We start from the raw sequence: 13535 nt of genomic DNA, 5'->3' as shown, positions 1-13535 counted from the left end.
GAAATTAATCAATAAATATACTAAACAGAATTCACAAAAATATTTAGAACTTTTTCTTATTTGATGTTGAAGAAAGCATTATTCCAAAGGCTACCTTTAGGGAAAGGAACCAAAAGTGACCGTGACCCGAAGTTGAGAAGGGAACTTTTCTCTATACTTCTGAATTACAAACCAAAAATACCCTACCTAATAAAAAGCAATAACAAGAAGCCCCCATCACACTTTATTAAACACTTTCAATCATGTTGATAAGAAGTTTGTCTTTTTAATGTTACTGAGAAAGTGCCTACTGCTGAAATCAAAATCAGAAACAGGTAACAATTCAACTATGACCTTTAGCCTTTGCAAAGATCCTGGAGATATATATATATATATATATGGCATATGGCACCATATACATACATACATACGTGTACCGTATGCGATATACATATATCTGTGATTGTATGCAGTGCATACGGTATACATAGATCTATGATCTTTGCAAAGGCTACAGGTATTGGTCCGTGGTCTGTTAGGAACCGGGCTGCACAGCAGAATATGTATGGTGGTAGGCAAGTGAGCATTACCCGCTGAGCTCCACCTCCTGTCAGAGCAGCGGCAGCATTAGATTCTCACAGGAGTGCAAACTCTATTGTGAACTGTGCATGTGAGGGATCTAGGTTGTGAACTCCTTATGAGAATCTAACTAATGCTTGACGATCTGAGGTGGAACAGTTTCATCCCCGACCCCCACCACAACGTGGTCTGTGGAAAAATTGTCTTCCAAGAAACCAGTCCCTGGTACCGAAAAGGTTGGGGGCTGCTGCCGTATAGTACACAGCTGTGGTGTGTACTAAAATGATTTAAAGTGTGTAATTCTCTTTACAAGTGACAAATCTACAAACCTTTCACTTAGTTGAATAGAGAATTGTCTGTTTCTTCTGTTGATATGAAGAATTTCTATGACCGTGTGTGATACATGGAATCTTCTTAGATTTCTTATCTCAACTGATAATGTTATCAGACTATTACAAGGGCTGGGAAGGAAATAGGCAGATCCCTTCATATTGAAAAGCCCATTTCCTTTCATGTGGTAATCTAGTCTTTACAAATAGCAAAAACTCCAGAACCAAAACTTTGTTTTTAGAAATTCTCATGGTTGGAAGAGGAAAGATCAAGTCATTTAATATAATAAATTAATTTCTGCTTGTGAAAAACTGGGACAAGATATGAAAAATGTCACATGACACTAAGTGCAATACAATTATTAAATGCACAGAAAAACTGCTTTAGGTGTCTTTTTTTCTTTTTAATTTGCCAGTATGTATAAGAAATATCTGGATTGTATGGCGTCCAGCTCTAGGAAGGAGGGGTTTGTTTTAGAGCACAAATGTTCCAGACTACATGAATACATTTGTTACTCAGCATTTTAGAGGAAAAATACTAAAACATGTAGGATTTTCCTAGATTATTCTCCCCAAAACCAAAAAGTTAAGTTTTTTGATAACTAATGACTCCTAAAAGTAAAAAATTCAAAGAACAAAAAACAAAGCATACTCATTCTTCATGGGAAATCAGCAATTAAAACAAAAAACAAAAAACAAAAAAACCTTAGAGAAATTCCCCTGGGTCACACAGATTGCAGCCTAAATATTTTTTTTTGAGATGGAGTCTTGCTCTGTCGCCTCGAGAGGCTGGAGTGCAGTGGCCCAATCTCAGCTCACTGCAACCTCCACCTCCAGGGTTCAAGCAATTCTCCTGCCTAAGCCTCCCGAGTAGCTGAGACTACAGGTGTGCACCACCACACCCCACTAATTTTTGTATTTTTAGTAGAGACGGGGTTTCACCATGTTGGCCAGGCTGCTCTTGAACTCCTGACCTCAAGCAATTCACCGGCCTTGGCCTCCCAAAGTGCTGGGATTATAGGTGTGAGCCACCTTGCCCGGCTGCAGCCTAAACTTTCACACAGACTACGTCGCAAGGAGGCCCAAATGGCAGAAATTAATCTAAAGTGCAGAGTGATTTTATACATATACTGATAAAATTAGCCCAACTAATATAAAAGCCTTACATTTACAACCAATTTTCAAAACAAGACTCTCATTAACTAATTACGCTTTTTCTTCATTAAAATGTTCTTATGTAATATAAAATTCAAGTATTTCAAGGATGTGAAAGTATAAAACTTATTTGATTTAAAAAAAAAAAAAATTCAAGCCTCTGAATCTTTATTCTGTAGTGCAGCACTTCTGTTGACTGCCAAAAGGTCCTTGTGGACTGTGGGAAGACAGGGAAGGTTTCCAACAGCTAGACACAATACTGCTAAGGACCTTTAAAAAGGGATTAATTATTCTGAACAATAAAAAGGTGGGTGGATAATCTACAACTCTGTGCCTTTAGGCTGCAAGAATTCTGGGAACATAGTTTTCTTTGTTTAAAAAAAGCACCAATTATATAAAAAGCTTCTACTTTGGGAAGACAAGGATATTACAGAGATGCAACTATTAAAATAGACTTGTGGGCAGGTGCAGTGGCTCATGTCTGTAATCCCAGCACTTTGGGAAGCCGAGGTGGGCAGATTAGTTTAGGCCAGGAGTTCGAGACCAGCCTGGACAACATGGTGAAACCCCCATCTCTACTAAAAATACAAAAATCAGCCAGGTGTGGTGGTGCATGCCTATAATCCCAACTACTGGGGTGGCTGAGGCAGGAGAATCACTTGAACTTGGGAGGTGGAGGTTACAGTGAGCTGAGATCGGGCCACTGCACTCCAGCCTGGGCAAGATGTGAACACTAAAACAAATAAGGACTAAAATAAAACACAAATACATGTTAAGAACCCATAAATTCATTTTTTAAAAAAACCATTCATCAACTTCAGAGGTTTTAAGGATACCAGCAGTTAAGATTCATATTAAAAGGGAGAAAAAGCAAGTATTCTTCTTGTGAATTAATTTCATATTGTTAAGTAAAACAAAAAGGAGCCACAATGTAGAAATGTAGAACGTGAAACAAGTAGAGTATAAAACAATCAAAACAGGATATAAAAGAATCAAAATAATAGGTACATACATAAAAAATATATGGATATAAAGGTAGAGAGAGGGCAATGTACAGAGAAGACATGGAAAGGATGGCCAATTCACAAAGTTATGTCTGAGATAAGCGGTTAGGGGGTGGCGGTGGACACAATGACATTTTCACAGTTAGCTAGTATAGTGTTACATTGTTTGAATCTTTAGTAATCAGAATATGTTCATTTCATTTGTGTAATAATGGAGGAGGAAAAGGCCACACTATATGAAAAGAAATGTAAATGGCTATACATACTTGAAGAAATAATATATGAATCATTACTGAGATGGAATAAATGCTGAGGTTATACATACTTTTTAAATAGATTCAAAGAATTGTATTGCAAAATTACAAATGTAAGGCAGCTTGACTCTTGGATAGACTACTATACAAAGAAACTAATTTCTACTTTCTACCTGTAAAGAAGTGTTCAGAACATAAGAAAATGTTTGTCATATAGAAATAATAGAAAATTCCTTAAGCAAGTGAGGAAGTCACTTCATTCTTGTAATTAATGTTTGCTATAGGTTCTAGAAACTAATTTTGCAACACTGTCACAATGAAAGGTCAAAATATATTGGAAAGGATAGAAATGAAGTTTGAATTATGACAAAATTTTGTAACAGATCGTGTTATATTGAGTCCTCAAAATGAAACCAGTTTTATATTAATAAAAGCTAGTATTTAAATGTATGTAAGACTTACGCAATTCCATGGGTGTTGGCTGAGCTACATATCTTTGTTTTGTGCATGTTTCTGTAGTATGTTATGATTTACAACAAAATAAAGTGTGTATTAAGTATGTGAAAGGTACTGTTTTAAAATAAACGAAGGAAAGTTGCTTTTCAACAAATATCCAAAAATAACTACTAATCCAATCTCTTTCAAGGGCTAAAATCACATCCTAAGAAAGAAATCCACAATGCAAAATATGGATTTTTAAAAAGTATAATGAGGCCGAGGCGGGTGGATCACGAGGTCAGGACATTGAGACCATCCTGGCAAACAGAGTGAAACCCTTGTCTCTACTAAAAATACAAAAAATTAGCCAGGTGTGGTGGCGGGCGCCTTAGTCCCAGCTACTGGGAAGGCTGAGGCAGGAGAATGGCGTGATCCCGGGAGGCGGGGCTTGCAGTGAGCTGAGATCGCACCACTGCTCTCCAGCCTGGGCAACACAGCAAGATCCAATTCATATCATATGCTCCATTTCAAAGCAACTGAGTCCATGTAACAATATTATTTAAATAGTGGCCCAAGTCTGAAGGCAAAATGCAGAAGGGGATAGCTTGCTTTTTCTTCAGAAAGGAAAGGATTAGGGCTATTATAACCAGATTATCTATTTATAGCACGGCAGAAGGTAGGAAGTATACAAATGTGGTTAAAAAGTATATATACTTCTCTATAGGATTCCACTGGCTTCCAGCCTCCTAAGAAGCTAACCACACTCTGCCAACCTCCTCAAACTATTGACTCAAATACGACGCAAGAAGGAATTGGAGACAGGTGTCCAATAGGACACATAGAGGAAATTAAGGACAAGAAAATAGTATTAAACTCAGAGACCATATATCCCTAATGGAAATTTTAAGATGAAGCTAAATGTTGTACATTTTTTTGTTTCTTAAAAAAAAGAAAGAAAAAGAAAAAAAAAAAAAAGGCCAGGCACAGTGGCTCACGCCTGTAATCCCAGGACTTTGGAAGGCTGAGGCAGGAAGACTGCTTGAGCTCAGGAGTTCAAGACCATCCTGGGCAATGCAGTGGGACCCTGTCTCCACAAAAAGTAAAAAAAAAAAAAAAAAAAAAATTATTAGCAGGGTATGGTGGCACATGCCTGTAGTCCCAGCTACTTGAGAGGCTGAGTGGGAGGATTTCTTGAGCCCAGGAGGTTGAGGCTGCAGTGAGCTCTGATCGCACCACTGTACTCTAGCCTGGGTGACCCTGTCTCAAAAACAAAGCAAAACTAATAGTAAAAGTTCTTCTGAATAGGAAGAGTAAGTTTGTGTGGCTGGCCACCTCTCACCTGGCCCTAGACTACCACATACTTACAGTTGTTCTTACCCGCTGCAGTGTTAAGACTTGGTGATGGGGCTGACCCTTTCAGCAGAGCACTACCTTTACATCTGCAGTGCCTACCACAATGTCTAGCACACAGTAAGGGCTTCATAGGTTTTTTTTTTTTTTTCTGAATCCAAGTTTATATAGTCTTCTATGAGGACTACTTGAAATAATAAGACACATTTAGACATATAGTCACTGCTTCTTTTGAAGTTGGCACATTAGAATTTCATCATGAAATTCTTTTTAAAAGGAAGAAAAAGTAGGTAGAGTGGAATGTTAGTGCTCACATACAGATTATAATTTGCAATTTCAGGACCAACTGCCTAAAATACAGGTTTTTAATTTTATACATTCAATACCAACCTCAGCATTGTGTGCAAGAATTTGATCATCGTTCAAGCCAAAGTCTTAAGAATTACACTGTGAAGTGTGCATTTCAATACAACCAAAAACTGGAATGTAAAATTTTAAGCAAGTTTAATTTTATTTACATCATCGAGATGTAAAATAAAGCTTTCAATGGTAATAAATACAAGTTTGAAAAGACAAATAAATCCCCTATTCGTTTGGTGAAGGGAAATTTGCCAAGAGAAAAGAAGAACAATAAATCTAGATAAATATCCATGAAGCAAATAGGGAAAGGTCACTGGCTGTTCTAAGTGTTATTCCTCTCTACCGAAATATCCTAAAAGAAACTGTAAAGCTCCAAATGTGTACACTGGTATAAAAGTACTAGAGCATTGTTTGAAAAGAGAGATCAAAAGTTTCAGAAATGTCAAATACAAAGATTTCAGCCTCAGAAAACAGTTAAGGATATGAATGAAGATTAAGGCACAAAAATGAAGAACGTAGTGTTGTTTGAAAAATGGAAATCTATTCACAAACCCAGTAATAGGAGGTGATAGGCTGAATAAATTTTAGTACATCTATGCAGTATATTAGTTATTTGTAGGTGATTAAATATAGAAAAATGTAATATATAGCTGACTCAAAAATATACAATGACATTTAAAAAACTGTTTAACAATGAGTTTGTAAACAGATATGCAAGATATGTATCTTTTTGCAAAAAGAAAAAAATCTCTACTTACATGAATGTGTTGGTGGTTACCTATTTATAAAAGTGACCAATAAATTTACCTGAAGGCTTAAATAAAAATAACAGAAAGACCGTTCTTACCTCAAAAAGTCCTATTAAATTCTGTGATTCTGATGAAGGTTTTCGTACTTTCTCATTATTGCAGTAAGAATGTCAGAAATTATGAAGACATACAGTGTCTAGTGCTATGATATAACATTCTGTGATAAAATTCAATCTAGCCTCTACTTGAGCCTCTGTTTAATGAAAACTGCCTTCTGACAATCCCTGGAGCTCCCTCAAAACCAAATACTCTTTTCCTGCCACTGCCTTCAACAGAATAAATGAAAACATGAAGAATAGTTAAATCACTTACTATACAGTTTTAGCAGATTGTAGTACATCTGGTCTCTATCACATTCAAATAGCTTCTGTGTCAGCTCCACTAATTTTTCCAGAGTTTCAACCTTAAAAGTAAGATTAAGAGATAGATCTACCTTGGGTAAAGGATATATTTTATAGTTAACAAATAGCAGTGGAATAATCTTTCAAATTAGCTTTACCAAAAGGGCAGTTTAACTTCATTTCAAAAGTTAATGGGCTGAGCACAACAATATGAATGAACTTAATGCCACTGAACTGTATACTTATACAAGGTTAAATCATAAATCTTACATTATACTTATTTTACCACAATTTTACAAAAATTTGGAGTCAAGAACACAACATGAATAACTAACTCAAAGATACCTGGGTGGGAAAACTCAATGAGTGTATCGTACATTAACAAAAATATTTCCCCCTCCAAACTTTACACTCTTCTTGCCCTGTGGCTTTTACTTGGCATGATGCAAACAGGTACCTGCAACAGAGGAGGGCAAGCAGAAATTCCAGAGCTCTGGGAAGCAACTCCTCCTGCTACTAAGGACTAATGCAGGCGTAAAGTGCCAAGGACATAAGGTCGGCCTGCTCCAACCAACTAGTTAAAGATAAAATCATCAGGGCCCAGGTTAACAATTTAGGGTTTCTACTGCACCTCAGGAATAAGAAATAAGCCATTGCTTATCTGGCAAACAATCAAGATAAACACTGCTTCCACAATGCCCTGTCTCTCGAAGTCCCCAAATGTTCATGTGACACAGAGGACCCTTGCCTTCTACTCACAGTTTTAGGTGATTGAGACATCAGAATCAAATACAAACCCGATTATTTGCAACACATCTGTCACAAAACCACTGAAGCCTTGCAGATCGAGCTCTAATCCCTGGAGTCTGTAAAATAAAATAATCACATAGCACCCAAGGTAAGGCTTCAGCTGAATATTATTTTTTTCCTCAACGACAGTTTCTTTTCTTATGAATTTGCTGCCAAATATATATACTAAATTATATACTAAACTATATATACTGGTATACAATCTATATACTAAATTTACACTATAACTAATACAAACTATAATTAACCCCATAGTTATCAAAGACGTTTAAGTAAGAGTAGAACAGAGCATAAAACACAACCTATGCTTAACCTGTGCCTAGAAGATGCCGATTATTTCCAAATGCTGCACTGCAGGTCAAAGTTCATTCCATAAATCTTTAATTAATAAAACGGTTATACTTTCTTTAGTTCAAAAATAAGCGATAAACTAGAAAATGTCAAAAAGTGTGTGTCAACATTCACATGCATGTGCTCTTTATTTTTTTTTAGACAGAGTCTCAGTGGCATGATCTTGGCTCACTGCAACCTCCACCTCATGGGTTCAAGCAATTCTCCTGCCTCAGCCTCCCAAGTAGTTAGGATTACAGGTGTATGCCACCATGCCTGGCTAATTTTTGTATTTTTAGTAGAGATGGGTTGCACCACGTTGGCCAGGCTGGTCTCGAACTCCTGGCCTCAAGTGATCTGCCCACCTCAGCCTCTCAAAATGCTGGGATTACAGGCATGGGCCACCACACCTGATTGCATGTGCTCTTTCTCATTTACACACTGTCTCTTACACACACACACTTACTTTATTCCAATAGACTCAGGAGACAAAAATTATCAATGTTACACAAAATAACAATTGTCACAATAATAAACCACTGGCTTTCGTTTTTAAAACAAAATGCTTTGCAAACTTCACAGTGGTAAAAGTACTCTAATGACTTTTACCTAGCACCTAAAACTAAATGTTTAAAGAGCAAAACAAGCTAAGTACTTTAAAATTGGTTTATAGTCTCAGTTAATTTAAACAATTGAGACATATGTTATATCCTCAATTAGAAATTACTATCATTTGATCAGTAAGTCTGGCTTCAAAGCACTTAGTTTACAATTTTGGATACTGGAATAAAAGACAAACCATTTCAACATTAATTCCAAGGATTTGTCACTCTATAGTATTTTCATCATCTGCAAGAGGGCTTCACCATTAAATACTACATTTCAATCACAGCATTATGGTAAGAAAACTACATACTCATTAGCCCTGGCTGCTTCAGTCTAGAGGAGGTATCTTTACTGCTTTCTCCACTCACTTCTGTTGATCAAACCAGGTATCCCTTGAATCTAATCTCTTATTTATAAGTCCTCATTATTTTTAATTTTAAAAAATAACATTGTACAATGTTAAATTAAGAACTGAAGTGGAAACTAACATCTTGCAGCTTTGGTGGGATGACAGAAAAATTGGTAGACTAGAAGTTGGATAACTTGTTCTCGTTTCTTGTATCCACTTTTTGGGATACAAGAAATCAGTGATGAATAAATTAGTCATTGAAATATAGTCTCAAATACTATTAATATCTACACTCACACACAATTTCTTCTCAAGGATTTTTCTTACATTATTTGTTTTGTTTCACAGGCGTAATACTGAAAATGAAACCAATGTCAATATATACTAAAAGCCCTTGAAAAACTATGAAATAATCCTCTTCAGAACACAGCAAAATGCAAGGGCTACATTCACTTACAACTTTCAATATTATTGCTGATCCAAATGCCAACAATCTAAACAGCACAACTTTTATGACATACTCTTTCTGTTTGTGGCTGATTAATCTGCCTGTCTTTGGCAGGACAGCTGATTTATATGGCAGATCTTCCCATGTTTCATTTTGAAATTGAGAACTGTTTTCATATATAAATCTCAATCATCAAAAGAACATCTAGGTCAGATTAACTAAATCTCCTAGGCTGCTGTAATAGTCAAGATTTCTGGCTTATCTCTTAACATCTTATTGAATTTTAAACACTGCAAGTTGAAAGCAGAAATAGAAAATGTAATAAAAACATGGAGAAGAATAGAATTCTAATTGGGATGTTAAATATAACATGAAAAACATTTAATGTTAATTAAACTCATCTTTAGTTCTTTCTGTGTTGCTACACACAATCTAGCTAATGAATAGTGAGGATACAATAATTATTTTTATAGAAACAATTGCATGTTTGTTTCCACCTGAGCTACTGTGCTTCAAACCACAACTTTCTGCAGTTGCAATTCACTACTAAGTTTACTTGTATAGGGGAAGAAAGTAATCCAAAGTCAAAAATAACTGCCATTACTTTAATTTCATTACAACACTCTGATGTAAATTTACCATAAAAAGCCTATCATAAGCTTCTATGTATACTAGTAAAAATAGATATCCAATAATTATTACCTGTTAAGTAAAAAGAAAGTTTTTCTACTGCATTTCAAACTCTGTCTCAAGGAAGATTATCCTGAATTTAACTCAAATAGAAATTTTCACCTGTTCTGATTTTTCTTGCCACTACTGCTGGAGATGTCAAATGGAAGCAGCCCGCCCTAGCCTCATGTCCCCTAGTTAACATAGTAGGAGGAAAAATCATGTGCACAAAGGCTTTAAAGAAGGGACAGACAAAGACAAGAACATGCTGGAGAAGGTGGCATGCACCTGTAGTCCCAGCTACTCGGGAGGCTGAAATAGGAGAACTGCTTGAGGCCAGGAGTTCAAGGCTGTGGTGTGTTATGATTGCACCTGTGAATGGACAATGCACTCCAGTCTGGGCAACATAGTGTGACCCTGTCTCTTAAAAAAAAAACAACATCCCCACCCCTACCCAAGTACTGTTCAAGCACAACTGACCCTTGAACAATACAGGGGTTAGAGTTTGACCATCTGGTGCAGTCAAAAATCCACATATAACTTTTGACTTCCCGAAGACTGAACTACTAATAGCCTACTGTTGACTGGAAGTCTTACCAATAGCAAATAGTCGATTAACACATATTCTGTATGTTACATGTATTAAATACTATATCCTTATAATAAAGTAAGCTACAGCAAGAAAATGTTAAGAAAATCGTAAGAAAGAGAAAATACATTTACAGTACTGTATTTTTTGATACCGTAAGTTTGTGACATACTTTTACAAGATGAATTTCTATCTGAAATGGCAGGCAACCAGAATTGCAGACCTCTATCTACAGTACATATCAAGCAATTCATTCTTTTCTTGAAATGTCACAACTTTACTTCTTAGAAGCACTTCCAGCATCACTAGTGATACTGTGTATGGATGTCATGGTGTTATTCAAAATAATTACACTAATACAATAAGTACTATAGTGAATTTTATGTACTTATGACTAGTACTTCGTTACTTTTGTTTACATTTCTCTCAGCTGTGAATGGCAGCATGTATAGTCTATGTGTGTGTAAGTTTTGATAAATGTTAACTTTTAATAATAGATTTGTATATGTTTTATGGTAGCAAATAAGATAGACTAGAATTTGCCTATATTTTAAGCATTCATGACATACCTTTTTCTTAATTTTTTCAGTATTTCTAGGCTATGCAGTTCATTTGCGAGTTTTTTCAAATCTCCAAAAACTTTTCCAGTATATTTACTGAAGAAAAACCTACATGTAAGTGGACCTACACAATCCAAACCTATGTTGTTCAAGGATCAACTATATTTATCCCTATAGCTAGCACAGAACAAGGGAGCAAAAAAGGTCTCATGGTTCTATTAAGTCTTTTCGCATTTGTCCTTTTCTCTAAAATTTTCCAAGACAAACTTGAAAACCATGTATAATAAGGAGGAAAATATGGCTGAGCAAGTCCAATTAACAAACTATCATGAACTAAAAATTATCCACTTGACCAGGTGTTATAGGAGATACTAAACTAACTCACAAAAAGGGGTATATATTTACATGAAAACTGACATATCTTGAAATTTTGGAGGACAAGACAAAAAACAAAACAAAAACAAACAAACAAACCCTAGCTCTGAAATCCACTGTCTGTGTATACAATCCACGCTGGCTTATTAAGGAAGGCAAATGGGATAACAAGTCCTGAATTAGATCTGGAAAAGAACAAAAGGAAGAGTAACAAAGACTGGGAGATCACTGGAATCCAAACTTTTGGTCTTAAATCAAAAGCCATCAAAAGAGTTTTTTCCCTCACTGAGAAGACATCAAAATTTACTCTCGCTGCAGTGTGATGGAAAGGCAAAACAGCAGATAAGGAGAGAGGGAAAAGTCAAGAAAGAGGAATTCTGGAGAAAGGGTAAGTTGGTTTTGATAGTTCAGATATTGAGTGGTCATGAGATCATGGAAGTAGGATGGTACAGGGGAACCAACAGAAAACAGAAACTCTGAGCCTGGTTTCAAATTCCGTAACTACTATACATTGAGTATCCCTTATCCAAAATGCTTGGGACCAGAAGCGTTCCAGATTTCAGATTTTTCTGACTTTTGGAATATCTGTATTATTTACTGGTTGACCATCCCAAATTCGAAAATCCAAAATCTTGTAAGCATTATTTTTAATGGCCACATCATTCCATTTCATAAACAAACTGAAGTTCATTTGCGCCCTTTCTCCTTTGAGAAAAACTTTCACTGTTACAGGTAATAATCATAATTTACATCTTTACCTACTTTGGTTTTCAGATGATTTACTTAGGATCATTTCTCAAAAGTGGGTCAAATGTCATCATTTTGAAAGCCCCGATACATAAAGACAGCAATGTTGTTATGTCTTTAAGGATGGGACCTCCTTTATGGTTCCTAGTAGCAGAGCCAGAACTAAAACTCAGGGTTCCTGAGTTCTAGTCCAGTACTCCTATTGCTAGAAATTATGGTAAAAGAAGGTATTTCTCTGTAAACAAACAGAAAAATGACTTCATTCTTTTAGTCTACGACCTTTTCAGGTACTTCATTTACCTCCCAGGAAGACAGTATTGCAGACCATATAAATAAAGTATCACTTTTTGGGTTACTCATTCTTTTTTTTCCAAGACCAGACATTAAATCCAGGGAGAGATTATATATACAAGCAAAAAAGTTAAATAATGTATGAAACGTTACCATATTAGAGGTTTCTATCAAGACATATATTATTTAATTTAACTCTTAGCCCTTTGAGCAGTTCTGCAATCACTTACTAAATGCCTGCCATGTGCCAGGCACTGCTAGGTTCTCAGAATCAACACAAAGATGAGAAAAAAGTTCTGCTTTAAACTTAGCATTTCTTATTCTAACCTCTTCCCTTGGGTTTGATTCCCAAGAGTTCTTAAGACAGCCTACAGAGGATCTATCTGCAGAAGAGACAAAAGGGTTGATCTCTACACAGGAAAGAATGGCATAGAGAAGGGAATCAAACTAGCATTTATTAAATGTCTGATAATGTACCACACTCCAGATGTCATTTTATTAGTGTTACCTAATAAGAGTTCTAAGAGGCAGAAGAAGGATAAAGGGAGGAACCTCTTTGCTGCCTGAGGGTCCTTGCACAGGCAGTTCCTTCTGCCTGGAATGCTTTTTCTCACCCTAAACATTGCTACACTCAAAATTAAGGTAATGGTGGTGGATTTTTAAGACACTTTACTCAGTCATCTCAAATGCTATGTAAATGACGGATAGAGACCTGAGTTAACAGAAAATAGGGTGAATTAACATAGGTACAAGATAAATGGAGCTCTTAGATCTGACACAGTATCTCCTATCATGAACCCTTAAAAGTGGCATTGGCAGATTTCTTCATCTGAAATCTCCAGAATGAAGCTCTTTAGTGAAGGTGATTGAAAGCATTTGCATGGCTTCCCAGTTGGACCAGTTTCTCCTTCCCTCCTTCCTTTCCTTCTCAGTCTTTCTCCCTTCCCTTCATTCTAGTCGAAGAGATAGACCTTTAAAAAGAGAATCTACAGAATGTAGTAATTGCTGTAAGATGAAGTGTTGTAGAAAGGACTTTTTTCAGGCTAGGTCTTTCTGAGGAATGCTTGTGCCCAGGAGGTCAAGGCTGCAGTAAGCTAAGCCACCGCTGTACTACAGCCTGCGTAACAAAGCAAGACCCTGTCTCAAAAAAAAAAAAAAAAAAA

At 36.2% G+C, this 13535-nt stretch overlaps 1 protein-coding gene across 1 annotated transcript in view; it reads right to left on the bottom strand.

The window, feature by feature from the left end:
* The window catches only part of LRPPRC (leucine rich pentatricopeptide repeat containing), a 113324-nt gene that overhangs the window by 30587 nt on the left and 69202 nt on the right, over positions 1-13535 (bottom strand). The window contains exons 26-27 of the mRNA XM_055243390.2: positions 7396-7464; positions 6570-6660 (exon numbers count right to left, since the gene is read on the bottom strand). Of these exons, the coding sequence (XP_055099365.2) occupies positions 6570-6660; positions 7396-7464 (160 nt within the window). The remainder of the gene's footprint in view (positions 1-6569; positions 6661-7395; positions 7465-13535) is intronic.

The sequence above is a fragment of the Symphalangus syndactylus genome, chromosome 14, assembly GCF_028878055.3.
Source record: "Symphalangus syndactylus isolate Jambi chromosome 14, NHGRI_mSymSyn1-v2.1_pri, whole genome shotgun sequence".
NCBI lineage: Eukaryota > Metazoa > Chordata > Mammalia > Primates > Hylobatidae > Symphalangus > Symphalangus syndactylus.
The sequence above is the reverse complement of the archived record's forward strand: the minus strand, read 5'-3'. Positions and strand labels throughout refer to the sequence as shown.